Below are 11,974 nucleotides of genomic sequence, written 5' to 3' on the forward strand. Positions count from 1 at the left end.
CTCCGTTCAAACCAAGTCCGGGGCAAACCGCAGATTAAGATATAATAAGGGAGTCATTCCCTCAATTCCGTCTGTTCATGACATTTGAATCCTATAAATAAATCTTATCGATTAGTGGTGAACTAGGCCCTTACTTCCCACGTCATTCCAAGAGCCAATCACGAGTGACTCATACTCAACCAAAATTGCAATCTCCTGCCCATTGACTGGAGGGATCCATCACACAACTTCATTCAGTCAATCCTTAGATAACTTACGAATCCATTCATCCATTCACCATGGGTTCCATCGCTCAAAACGTGGCCGAGCTCGACGGCTCCACCTTCAACATCACCCGGTCCACCAACCTGCGGGATGTCCCTCTCCCTGGCTCCCCAGAGGAACTAAGCCACTCATACTGTACTGACCATATGGTCACCGTGCGGTGGACAGCAGCCAATGGTTGGGAGACCCCCGAGGTGAAGCCTTACCAGAACCTTAGCATCCCACCGACAGCTTCATGCCTCCACTATGCCACAGAATGTTTCGAGGGTATGAAGGTGTACCGGGGATACGACGGCAAGCTGCGTCTATTCCGTCCTGATCTCAACGGCGAGCGTCTGAACTCCAGTGCGCAGCGATCTTCACTACCCAGCTTCAAGTACGACGAGCTCAAGAAGCTGGTTGGCAAGCTCATGCAAATTGATGGCTCACGTATGTCTCTTTATCACTTTGACTCACATCACCAAAGAAAACTAATAATCCACAGGCTGGCTACCCAAGGAGCGTCCCGGCTCATTCCTCTACATTCGTCCTACTATGATTGGCAGCGGCGCTCACCTCGGCGTTCAAGTCCCCAAGGAAGCCCTCCTGTTCATTATCGCTGTCCCCTGGCCCGATTTCACCAAGATGAAGAAGGAAGGCCAGAAAGAGCCTTCGAAGGGATTGAGACTGTACGCTTCGAACCCCGAGACTATCCGTGCCTGGCCCGGCGGTTTCGGATATGCCAAGCTCGGCGCCAACTACGGTCCCTCGCTACAGGCGCATGGACAGGCACAGGCGCTGGGCTTCGACCAGATCCTTTGGCTGTTCGGTGAAGACCGACAGGTCACCGAGGCCGGTGCTAGTAACTTCTTTATTATCTGGCATAATGCCGATACGGGCAAATTGGAGCTTGTGACTGCTCCATTGGAGAACCAGTTGATTCTGCCTGGTATTACCCGGCGCAGTGTCTTGGACTTGGTTTCTGAGAAGCTGTCGAAGCAGGCGGTTGGACCTTTGGAGCCATTGCAGGTCGTGGAGCGGACTTTGACCATTGGGGAGATTGAGAAGGCTGCGGCTGAGGGTCGCATTGTTGAGTCGTTTGTTTCGGGTACTGCTGTAAGTTTCTGTCCTGGATCTTGGAAATTGGTGGAATTTCAATGCTGACGACGAATATAGTACTTCATCACTCCCGTTGCCATGATCCGCAATATCGATACTGATATCAGTACTTTGGGACCTAATGGTGAGGCTGCGGGCTACGCTGCGCAAATTAAGTCGTGGCTGGAGGCTATCATGTACGGCAAGGAAGAGCATGACTGGGCCTATACTGTTGAGCAAGAGGAGAAATAGAAAGTTGCATTGCTGGAACGAATCCACCTTGCGTTGAAGACCGCATTTGATTTCGAGTTGGGGGTAGACGCTGCTCCGACATGCTTGATGGACTAGACGTTACAGGCAATAGAATCTAGGGACTTCGTCTCTATGAATATAATTACACTACACTCGCAAAAACGAGTAATATATGATACAATCCGTAGACCTAGATTTCACTTCCCAAGTATTTGGAATTTGGAAATAATTTGTTATTTGGCATCGAGACATAAACTTCATTAGATGGAGGTGGATCCAAGGACTTTAGGCCCAAGGAAGAATAAATCCTAGAGAGTGGCTTCCTCTGAATCGACGATCATAGGTGCGTACTCGCCAGTTTCTTCGTCCTCGTCATTGTCATCCATGTCTATTTCGACTTCTTCGCCATCCTCCAGTTGGATCATGCCACGCTTGACAATGGTCTCGTGTGTTAACTCCCAGTCATACTCTTCCTTCACCCAACTCTCCAACTTCGTAAGTTCCTTCTTAACCAAAGATGCTTTGTCCTCTTCGACGGCTTGATAGACGAACCGACGGAATTTCTTTAGCAAATCTCGAAGGAACGCACCGCCATCATCCCCATCCATCTCAAACAATCCACCCTCAACATCGTCACATCGTTTCAGTTGCCGCAGCAGCAAAGCCACAAATTCGCTCATGAAACCTTCTTTGTCCACAATAGCCGCACGAGATGTCAAGACAAGCTCAAGCAATCGCTTCCACTGTTGCAAACAGGAGTAGTTCATCATGGTTAACACCATTAAGAAGGTGAATTGTAACTCTCCGAGCACATGCGCCTCTCCCAGTTCCTGATCGGATACTATTTCCCCTGTAACGGGATGTTTATACCTAGAGAATCGATCCATTAGATCTCCCAATGCCCAAGACCGGTCCTGGGCTGCCTCGGTTCTTTCGCGCCCAATAGCACCCTCTCGCCAGGTATGTTTCAGGTCAATAGGAAGAAACCCAAACTCCCGTTCCTGTTCTCCCATAGTTTCCGGGACGCCATCTGCTCCCACCTTCTGCGGATCAAGCCCAGGGATATGATCGGCATCGCGGTTTGCCGTACTGGCAGAAGTAACCATCCATCTTGGGTGCCCATCAACGTCGTAATTCGGGTTGCCAATCATTCGCGTCAATATATCGGGGGATATCCGATCTGTAAGACGCCGCCAGTCCTTGCGACCGCTTTCCTCGCTTTCCTCGTCATATTCTAGCTGTGCTGGCTCTCCATCTTTTGCTGCCTCTGCATTGGTGACCATAGACTTGGACACGCGGCTTCGATACCGGAACAAGCCTCCACTCTGCCAGATCGCGCCTAAATTGGCTTTGTGGCGCATAGCTTCTTGGCAGTCGGCGTCACTGTCATCTTTTAATGAAGTGAGGGACTCGGTGTCGGTGCTCCATTTCCAGATGTAGATCTCCGATCCGTTGTTCCGGTCATTCTTTGCCTTATGTGGTACGAGCGCGGATTCATTGTGTCTGTATCCGATGGTGTTGATATCGCCAATGTAGAACCATGCTCCGGAGCGTAAGGAAAAACTTTCCGTCGTGCCGGTGTAGAGGAAGTGCCATCCGCTTGGGAGGTCTCTGATTCCGTGGAATTTGGCGGTGGAGGTGAAGGTTATAAGGTCAATGCCGACCAGGGTCTTAGGAGGGAGCTGGGGAAGGAGAATTGTCGGCGATGGCTGAACCGGTAAAGACATGTTTGATATGTGGTTCTGGTTATACGAAGTCGCGCAAGCTGCTCTGCAATGACGTGAGGAGGGTTTATGTGGTGAGGTCGGTAAAATGACGGAGACGGGAGGATCGGACGCGGTTCCGGGAAGAGAGAGTTTGTTTTCTTAGGTAGGAATTATGACGAGACATGTAAAGTTATCCAGGAGAGAGAAGGGGGTTTGGCGTCGGGAAGAGTTGATTTGAAAGCTTCGCGAATCGCGCCAGTTGAATACTTTTTTTTTATCAGCCCCGCGATAAGCCCCCCGCATGGTACCAGCGGCTTTGACCATGGGCAATACTGTTATATGCGCACGACTGGCAATTGAACTACATCACTTACGAGTATAAAAGGCTACGACGAGGATTCAGATTACTCAGAAATAGTCAATTGATGTAAAGATATCCAAACATAATAGCTAAAACTGAGGACAAAGTTTTCTTTTCAGGGTATGAAAAAAATTGAAGACCAGGCAATAAGGGCCGTTCTTCGCGTTTATTCCATCCACAGTTGCGAGTAGACCCCGCCGGTAGCCACCAAGCCAACCACGCAGTAGAGACGTAGTAGGAAGGATGAGACGCACCTGCACGCGTCTACAGACGACGACCACGGCGACCACCCTTGCGACGAGTAGAGTCGGAGGGAGTAGGGGTGACGTCCTCGATACGGCCAATGCGCATACCAGCACGGGCAAGAGCGCGGAGAGCGGACTGAGCACCGGGACCGGGGGTCTTGGTGCCGTTACCACCAGTGGCACGGATCTTGATGTGGAGGGCGTTGATGCCGAGCTCCTTGCAGCGGACAGCGACGTCCTGAGCAGCCAGCATGGCAGCGTAGGGGGAGGACTCGTCACGGTCAGCCTTGACCTTCATACCACCAGTAACACGGGTGATGGTTTCACGGCCGCTGTAGAGATAATGTTAGCCAGTTGAAATTTTGCAAGATGTTTTATTTCCCCGCTATGCGCAATTCCACCGAATTGAATGAACTTGGCGTCGGGTTTCAAAAAAGAGTTTGTGGGAAGAAAACGTACGAAAGATCGGTGACGTGAACGAAGGTGTCGTTGAAAGAGGCGAAGATGCGGGCAACGCCGAAAACGAGCTTGCCTGTATGCGCTTGTCAGAGTCATGATCACAATCAAAAATTGAAGATTTCGACATACCATCACCGGCGAGGGGGCCGAGGGAGACGTTCTCCTTGGCGGCGGGAGCCTTCTTGGTAGGGGCCATTGCGACTGTTGGATGGAGTTGGCGTGGATGGAATACGGAACTGAAGAAGGAAGAAGAGGAAATGGATGAAAAAAAAGTGGATGTGTGCCCTCGGCTTCAACTTGATTCTGATTGGCTCGTTGGCACCAGTGGGCAAGCGAGATGCTGACTAAGATGGTACCGGTGAACACGGGTGGCATTCGGCCCGAAAGGCGGTGAGGGCTTAGCTCTGCACGTCTATTTAAATTTTCTTCCAGCGTCCTCGACCAACGTTCCCTTATTATTACAATTCACCTTCCAAGCTCCGCAGATACCGTGGAACATCGGTATCTTGGATTGTTAAGAGAACTTGAGCCAGTTTACTAATATTTCGCGACGTGATCGACAGTGAGACACGCAGTATACCCAGGAGAGGTTGCTGGTGTGAGTCATTACCAGGATGGGACGCACCAAGGAAGATGCCTCAATCGGCATCATCGGTATGGGCGATATGGGCAAGATGTATGCCCAACGCCTGAGTGATGCGGGATGGAGGTAAATACAGCCTTGTTTTGTGTTCTCTCGACCTCCATACACATTTTTCTTATCAGGTAAGCTTTCCTTCTTGTTCTTTGCTTCCCTCCCCCATTCGAATGATGACTTGAGTGCATTTGGCTCGAGTATGGTCCGGTGGTTGCTGCCTAGCCATTTTGGTCGGTGGTGTACGCCGGGCTGTCGATGATGTAAATATCTCGCTACCTTAAATTTTCTTGTCTGAAAGTTCTTTGAACTTATCGAACTTGTCTATGTTTCATCACTCATACCGTTGCTTTCGGGAACATATGCTAATCAGTGCATCTGATAGGTCTACATGCTTGATATATGATCATATCTTATTGCGAAGCACGACGATACCAGAAGATATCAGTTACTAACCATTTATTTCATTTGCAAAGGATAAACGCCTGTGATAGAACTGAGAATTATGAATCCTTACAACAAGAATTTGCCTCTCAAGTACGTCTCCCGCCGGGGTCATCCCGCTCAGACACTCATCGTATATAGCAAAGAGTCACCATCTTCCCCAATGGCCATCTGGTTTCCAGAATTAGCGATTTTATTCTGTACAGTGTAGAAGCCGGTGTAATCGACCGTGTCGTCGCACAGTACGGGCCATGTATGTTTCGGACCCATCTGACCCAAGCCAGCCCAAAGACCAGTATTTGTCTGACTCGTGGAATAATAAAGCTACCAAGCAAGGTGCCATCGTCGGTGGCCAGACGTCCTGCAAGGCTCCGGAACTTGCTGCATTTGAAAAGCACCTACCGGCGGATGTAGAGATCGTCTCCTGCCATTCGTTGCACGGACCCAAAGTCAATACCAAAGGACAGCCTCTGGTAGGCCTTTCCTGAACCTAATCTCAACAGAGACCGGGCCGGCACTAACATCGCACGAATTAGGTTATCATTCAACACCGTGCGTCTGACGAAAGCGTCCAATTCGTCGAAGAAATTCTCTCCTCATTCGGGTCCAAACATGTGTATCTTACTGGTGAGATGCATGATCGAATCACAGCCGACACCCAGGCCGTTACGCACGCGGCTTTCCTGAGCATGGGCACCGCATGGCAGGCCAACGAACAATTCCCCTGGGAGATGTCCCGGTGGGTTGGTGGTATTGAGAACGTGAAGATCAACATCACTCTGCGCATTTATTCGAACAAATGGCACGTCTATGCTGGTCTTGCCATCCTCAATCCGGCTGCTAAACAGCAAATTCGACAGTATTCCGAGTCGGTGACGGATCTATACAAGTTGATGATTGGGGGACACCGAGAAGAACTCAAGCGTCGGGTCAAGGCCGCCGGTGCATATGTGTTCCGGGAGGGTACAGAAGGACAAGATCTCTTGTTAAAAGATGAAGTGCTGGATCGATTCTCTCTGTCCAACCGATCTCGGGAGAAGTCACCACCCAACAGTCACTTAAGTCTGCTTGCCATTGTGGACTGCTGGTCGAAACTTGGCATCGTGCCCTATGATCATATGATCTGCTCCACACCGGTATGTGACAAACAGCTCTTGGTCTAGCTTTGAAAACCAGCGTTAACAATCTTATAGCTTTTCCGTCTCTGGTTGGGTGTGACTGAATATTTGTTTCGCAACGCCGAACTTCTGGAGGAGGCATTGGACACCGCTATTGATGATACCACTTTCCGCTCGGATGACCTAGAGTTTACATTTGCTGCACGGGTAAGTCATGGCCATCGTTGTGGTATTTCGGGAGCCCATGTACTAATGAATTGATTCTTGCCAGGCTTGGTCCGACTGTGTCTCCTTTGGGGACTTTGAGAGCTACCGCGACCGCTTCGAGCGCATCGCCGACTACTTTGCTCCACGTTTCCCTGAGGCGGCCACCCTTGGAAACGAGATGATGAAGACGATTCTGGAGAAGACCACGAACAAACCTTAATTTTGACATTAGGAAGTGTAGGATCGGGTATAGTTGATTAAGAAAGTAATCTTGGTGCACATTTGTATGATAGGGCAAAATGAATGTTCTACAGGAAAGCTAGCTACCATCAGGGCCTCCACCTAGGTGTCAAGTATTTACTGTATGATAAAGAATGAGTGAGACAATCCATGGATATGACTAAGGCTCAGTATATACAGTATGTATCAGGAGATGCAACGTTCCAGGGTTAGAATGTAATATTCATCTGATACTTTTGAGTTGAAATATATATGTATGTCATCTCCCTTATGATTAAACGTTGATGGTTACTCGGAAATGTACCCGATGATGAAATGTTTGTTGTCTGTGGGGTGTCCTTGAATATGGATATATGTATACAAGAACCGCTTTGGCATCTGAAGGTCACGATGAAGAGCTTGTGTAGCCTATGTTCCGAATTTAACCAAATGAAATTGTGAGAGGATGGAACATTTAAATGGTTTTAGAAAGATCGCCATGATTTGGCCTAACTAATGTGATCATCTCATCTGCCCTCAATGCAGTGTTCGATGCTGTGGTCAGAGGTGATAAAGCCTTAGTCATCCATGTGTTTCGTGATCAGGCTGAACCGACCCCAGTGGGACAATGGAGTCCTAGAAGTGATCGTCGGCTTGAAGCGTGATCTTTACTTTTTTTACAGTTCATGGTTATGGCAAATGCAGGTGCTCTGTGATCATCAGGACTATAACCCGTGACTGTGCGGAGGCCCTCCCCCTCCCTTACGATTTCGCTTCCCCATAACCCCGAACCCTTGCGCCGCGACTCGACCTCTCAACCCGCACACCAATGCAGCCCTTCGACACTCGGGACATTTGCCACAGGTGATAAACTGCCTCTGTGGCTAGATGGAGCTTTATGGCTTCCGGACACACTTCAGCGTTCTCCGCGTCGACCCAGCACCGCGTCTTGGGTGATGGTCGCTCGTCATTCAGCCAAGATGGCGGTTCAGTGGATGGAAGTTATACCGATGGAGCTGCCCGATCAGTGCGCAATGGAAGGTCGGGATCTGGAGGCAGCATTTCGACAGCTCCTCGTGGAGCATCACTGGCCCCTTCCTTTGGCGGGCCAGGCAGCTTCAGTGCGGAGCTCAAGAGCATGAATTCCCGCAGCGTGACCCCCCGCCCCGATGGCACGTATACGAGACGAGCCAGCCGATCGATCGGCGAAGACGATTTACCCACAACAGAGGAGCGCCAGGCTATTATTCGAGATAAGATTGCGAAGGAGATGAAAATTAAGACTGGGACGGAGAACATGCTGGAAGCGCTGTACGCAAAGCCTCCCAAACAGACCAAGGAACAGCGGCTACGGGTGGAGTCAGAATTGAGCTCATCCAACCGCAAATTGGCGGAGTTACAAAATGAGCTGGAAGAGGAGCTGTTACGCGCGCAGGCGCCGTCCAGCACTCCCCCGCGCAGTCGTCTCTCGAGCCTTTTTAGAGGGAGTCCTATGCGTTCACCAACCCGCAATCACAACCCCACTCCTGGACCCTTTGATGAAGATGGACAACAAGATGACGAAGGGGAAATAGAGTCTCCGACATACGTTCTTACGGAAACTCTCCAGGCCCTTGAGATTGAGGGAATGTCACCTGATTTCTATGTTGAGCGCGCGAACAGCTTAGTCGAGCTGTTCAAACGATATCCCACACTCAAATATGATCTCGCGTGGTCCGTTTTCGGGCTACGTGTCCAAGTCATGCTTCTTGGTGACAGCAAAGAAGTGGTGGCTGCTGGCTACCGGTTGACTCGTTACGCCATCGCAGACCGAAAATCACTCCAGACTATCCGAGCACTGCACACAGACGAACTGGTGATATTGTCATTAGTCAAGGAAAGTAAAGCCAGTATCGAAAGGGAACAAGCTTTGAAATTTGTGAGAGCTTTTCTCGATGTGAAAGACGGAGTCAAGGAAATATCCCGCGCCATCGTGAGAACCATCGTCTCCATTGCAGAGCATCATGATGATCGTTTACGGAACATATCGATCATGACATTGGCGGAGATGTTGGTCAAAGATCCTGAACTCGTGGCCTCCGCAGGCGGATTTGCTGCTCTACATGATGCTTTGTCCGAAGGCACATTTGGTGCTTCCGAGAGTTTGATCTCAAGTTTCTTGCATGTCCTTGATACCCCACGCAGCCGAAAGTATCTGCAAGGCTGCGAACTAGAAGCCGTCCTGGCACCTTTCACCGACTCCTTAGCTGATTCTTTGCGAAATGGCCGGTTAAAGTCTGCCGCCCGAGCAATCTCCGCAATGCTCAAAACATGGCCTGGTCTAGTGATCCTTGCAAGACACCAAGCCAGACCATTGCGGTCTCTCCTTGAGTCTCTTCAGTATCCTGACTCCCAAGCTCGCGACCTCATCATGGAGTTACTATTCGACGCCCTGCGAATAAAGCCTCCATCCTGGTCATCTTCTTTCCTTGCGGGTAGGAGACTCACCACTTATGGTCGAGTGTCAAACCTACGCTCTGATACCGATCTCAAGCATCCGCGCGGCTTTGCAGATAGCACTGCCAACAAGTTTGACCTGACGGCACACTTTTCTACTCTCATCCTGGCAGCCTTGGTTGCTGCAGGCTTACCGAAGGTAGGAAATTTGCCTGAAGTGTATAAGGTTTACACGATGCTAATTGATTTTAGGCTCTCTCTGATCTGATTGAGGATGAAACAGATCCTTCACTTAGACGCAAAGCTACGCTCCTCCTAACTGAAGTTCTCAAGCTGGCTCATCATTCACTACCAGCCACCATCAGTGCAAACTTGCAAGTTCTTCCACATCTGCTTCCTGCTGCCATCAAATTTGACACCGAGAATCATGATGTTTCAACTTCAACCATCTTCCAGATCGAAAGCATCAACCGAACATTGGCACGCTCTGGAGCAGTGCCCAATGGAGTAGGACGCTATAATGTGGACTCTGATATTTCAGCCTCTTTGCTACCAATTGATCAGGGTAAAGATAAGCTGACATACTCCATGGATGAGACTCAGTTCCGCAATGCAATTTTGGAGACTCATGTCTTAAACACCGTCAATTATATCAAGTGGAAGTGGGATCTCATCCATCGTCTTGTCGAAGGCCCTCTTACCAACCCCAAGCGAATGGATGAGGCCATTAAGGGTTCCAAGTTTATGAAACGGCTTGTTGGGTTTTACCGACCCTTTAAGTATCGATTTTCTATGGTTCCAAACACCAAGCCAAACCAGCGCTATGTTCGAACAGGTTGCGCCTTGATGCGTACTCTCGTTCAGACCCCAGAGGGAACTAAGTATCTTGCTGAAAACAAGTTTCTGCGGCAAGTTGCTGAGTGTCTCGCGCAGTTGGATCGTATGAGTGGCTTGACCTCTGCCTCCCCGTTGTTCTCCCGGGAGCAAATGGGAAATACATTGAGTGGCGGATACTTTGCGATGCTAGGAACACTGAGCGCTGATGCGAACGGCCTCCTCATGATGGAACGATGGCACATGTTGAACATGTTTTATCATATCATCGAGTTGCAAGATCGGAATGACCTGATCCAGACCCTCTTGGGAAATATGGATTATAGTCAGGAAAGCCATCTCAGGGTCATGCTTTCGAAAGCGCTCACAATTGGTTCAAAGGAGATCCGAATTTTTGCAACACGGCTTCTGCGCAAATATGCGGTGGGCGATGTCACAGTTTCTCCTCACGTGGCGATTGGAAATGCTGAATGGGTGGTCAAACTTCTGGTGACTCAGCTATACGACCCCGATGTCACAGTATGCCAGGTTGCTGTAAAGATTCTTGAAGAGGCGTGCAACCAGCGAGACTATCTTGAATTCGTGGTCAAATGTCGACCGTCTCTTGATCACCTAGGAGAGATTGGAGCACCACTTCTCCTGCGCTTCCTGTCAACCTCGGTTGGCTACCATTATTTGGATGGCCTAGATTATATCACACAGGAGATGGACGACTGGTTCCTTGGTCGTAATGATTCTTACGTTGGTCTTGTGGAGGCAGCCTTATCCCGAGCCTACGTTGATCAACCGCGTCGCAATAGCTTTGCACCGGAGGATTTGGTCGATATGCAGGATATCGGAGTGGTGCCGCCTCATTTCTACCGTGAACTCGCCCGAACCGCAGAAGGTTGCAAGTTACTGGAGCAGTCCGGTCATTTCAATGAATTTGCTTGGACAATTCGCGATTTCCGCCTCGACGAGGAAGATCACGAGGCGCTTCTCAAGGTGAAAGGATGCCTCTGGGCAGTTGGTAACGTTGGATCAATGGAGCTTGGTGCGCCATTCCTTGAAACGGAAATTGTACAACGCATAGTGGCCATTGCCGAGAGCGCCGGAGTTTTGACAATGCGAGGAACTGCTTTCTTCGTCCTCGGTCTGATCTCTCGCAGTCGGCACGGGCTTAAGGTGCTTCGGGGTATGGGATGGGATTCAGCCATTGACCAAGAAGGCGATTCGCTTGGTCTTTGTCTTCCTACAGACTTCCGCAAGCTGTTTTTGGTAAGCGTACAGCGCTAGCTTCATCTTACCCCACCGCTAACAAGCCTAGATATCTTTCCCTGGTTACAATTCCGAGAAGAAACGCACACCACAAGACAAACTCAAGGAGGTCACCACCGATTCCGACGCCACCAACCAAAAAATCCTGAAGCTGGTTGTTGACATGGGAAATACCGTTCTATCCAAGCGATCTGCATCCGACCTACACGGGTAATTTATCACTTTTTTTTTGTCCGAGATTATCAACTGACCATGATTGATTTAGTATGAAATCTAAGCAACCTGAACGGTTTCATCAAGTTCACCTTTTCCGAAAGACGCTTTGCATCCTCGAAAGCCACCATTACCGGTTACCAGCGCGACGGTTTGCCCTCGACCTCTTCGACAAGAGCGTAATGAGACGCATAGTCCTCGAAGAAGATTCTGAGTCTGATTCGGACTCTTCCACATAGTGCTCATGA

At 49.6% G+C, this 11,974-nt stretch overlaps 5 protein-coding genes across 5 annotated transcripts; 3 read left to right on the top strand and 2 right to left on the bottom strand.

The window, feature by feature from the left end:
- The first annotated feature begins 26 nt into the window (after positions 1 to 26).
- On the top strand, positions 27 to 1,647 carry N7503_001115 (branched-chain amino acid aminotransferase, cytosolic). Its single transcript, XM_057060676.1, has 3 exons — positions 27 to 693; positions 749 to 1,359; positions 1,420 to 1,647. The coding sequence occupies exons 1-3, from the start codon at positions 279 to 281 to the stop codon at positions 1,591 to 1,593; spliced, it is 1,200 nt and encodes a 399-aa protein (XP_056927599.1). The 5' UTR covers positions 27 to 278; the 3' UTR covers positions 1,594 to 1,647.
- A 254-nt stretch (positions 1,648 to 1,901) lies between these two features.
- N7503_001116 (AAR2 splicing factor family protein) lies at positions 1,902 to 3,320 on the bottom strand (the record flags this gene model as incomplete). Its single annotated transcript, XM_057060677.1, has 1 exon — positions 1,902 to 3,320. The coding sequence occupies one exon, from the start codon at positions 3,318 to 3,320 to the stop codon at positions 1,902 to 1,904; it is 1,419 nt and encodes a 472-aa protein (XP_056927600.1).
- A 604-nt stretch (positions 3,321 to 3,924) lies between these two features.
- On the bottom strand, positions 3,925 to 4,560 carry N7503_001117 (40S ribosomal protein uS11; the record flags this gene model as incomplete). Its single annotated transcript, XM_057060678.1, has 3 exons — positions 3,925 to 4,237; positions 4,365 to 4,437; positions 4,494 to 4,560. 3 exons carry the CDS (start codon positions 4,558 to 4,560, stop codon positions 3,925 to 3,927), a joined length of 453 nt encoding a protein of 150 aa, XP_056927601.1.
- A 418-nt stretch (positions 4,561 to 4,978) lies between these two features.
- On the top strand, positions 4,979 to 6,987 carry N7503_001118 (prephenate dehydrogenase (NADP(+)); the record flags this gene model as incomplete). Its single annotated transcript, XM_057060679.1, has 7 exons — positions 4,979 to 5,073; positions 5,475 to 5,535; positions 5,584 to 5,695; positions 5,767 to 5,915; positions 5,979 to 6,578; positions 6,636 to 6,767; positions 6,832 to 6,987. The coding sequence occupies 7 exons, from the start codon at positions 4,979 to 4,981 to the stop codon at positions 6,985 to 6,987; spliced, it is 1,305 nt and encodes a 434-aa protein (XP_056927602.1).
- An 897-nt stretch (positions 6,988 to 7,884) lies between these two features.
- Positions 7,885 to 11,965, top strand: N7503_001119 (putative cytosolic regulator Pianissimo; the record flags this gene model as incomplete). The annotated part of the gene is made up of 4 exons (XM_057060680.1): positions 7,885 to 9,621; positions 9,675 to 11,513; positions 11,563 to 11,723; positions 11,779 to 11,965. The coding sequence occupies 4 exons, from the start codon at positions 7,885 to 7,887 to the stop codon at positions 11,963 to 11,965; spliced, it is 3,924 nt and encodes a 1,307-aa protein (XP_056927603.1).
- Positions 11,966 to 11,974: the final 9 nt, after the last annotated feature.

Source organism: Penicillium pulvis, assembly GCF_028828015.1.
Source record: "Penicillium pulvis strain IBT 33274 chromosome Unknown contig_10_segment0_segment0, whole genome shotgun sequence".
NCBI lineage: Eukaryota > Fungi > Ascomycota > Eurotiomycetes > Eurotiales > Aspergillaceae > Penicillium > Penicillium pulvis.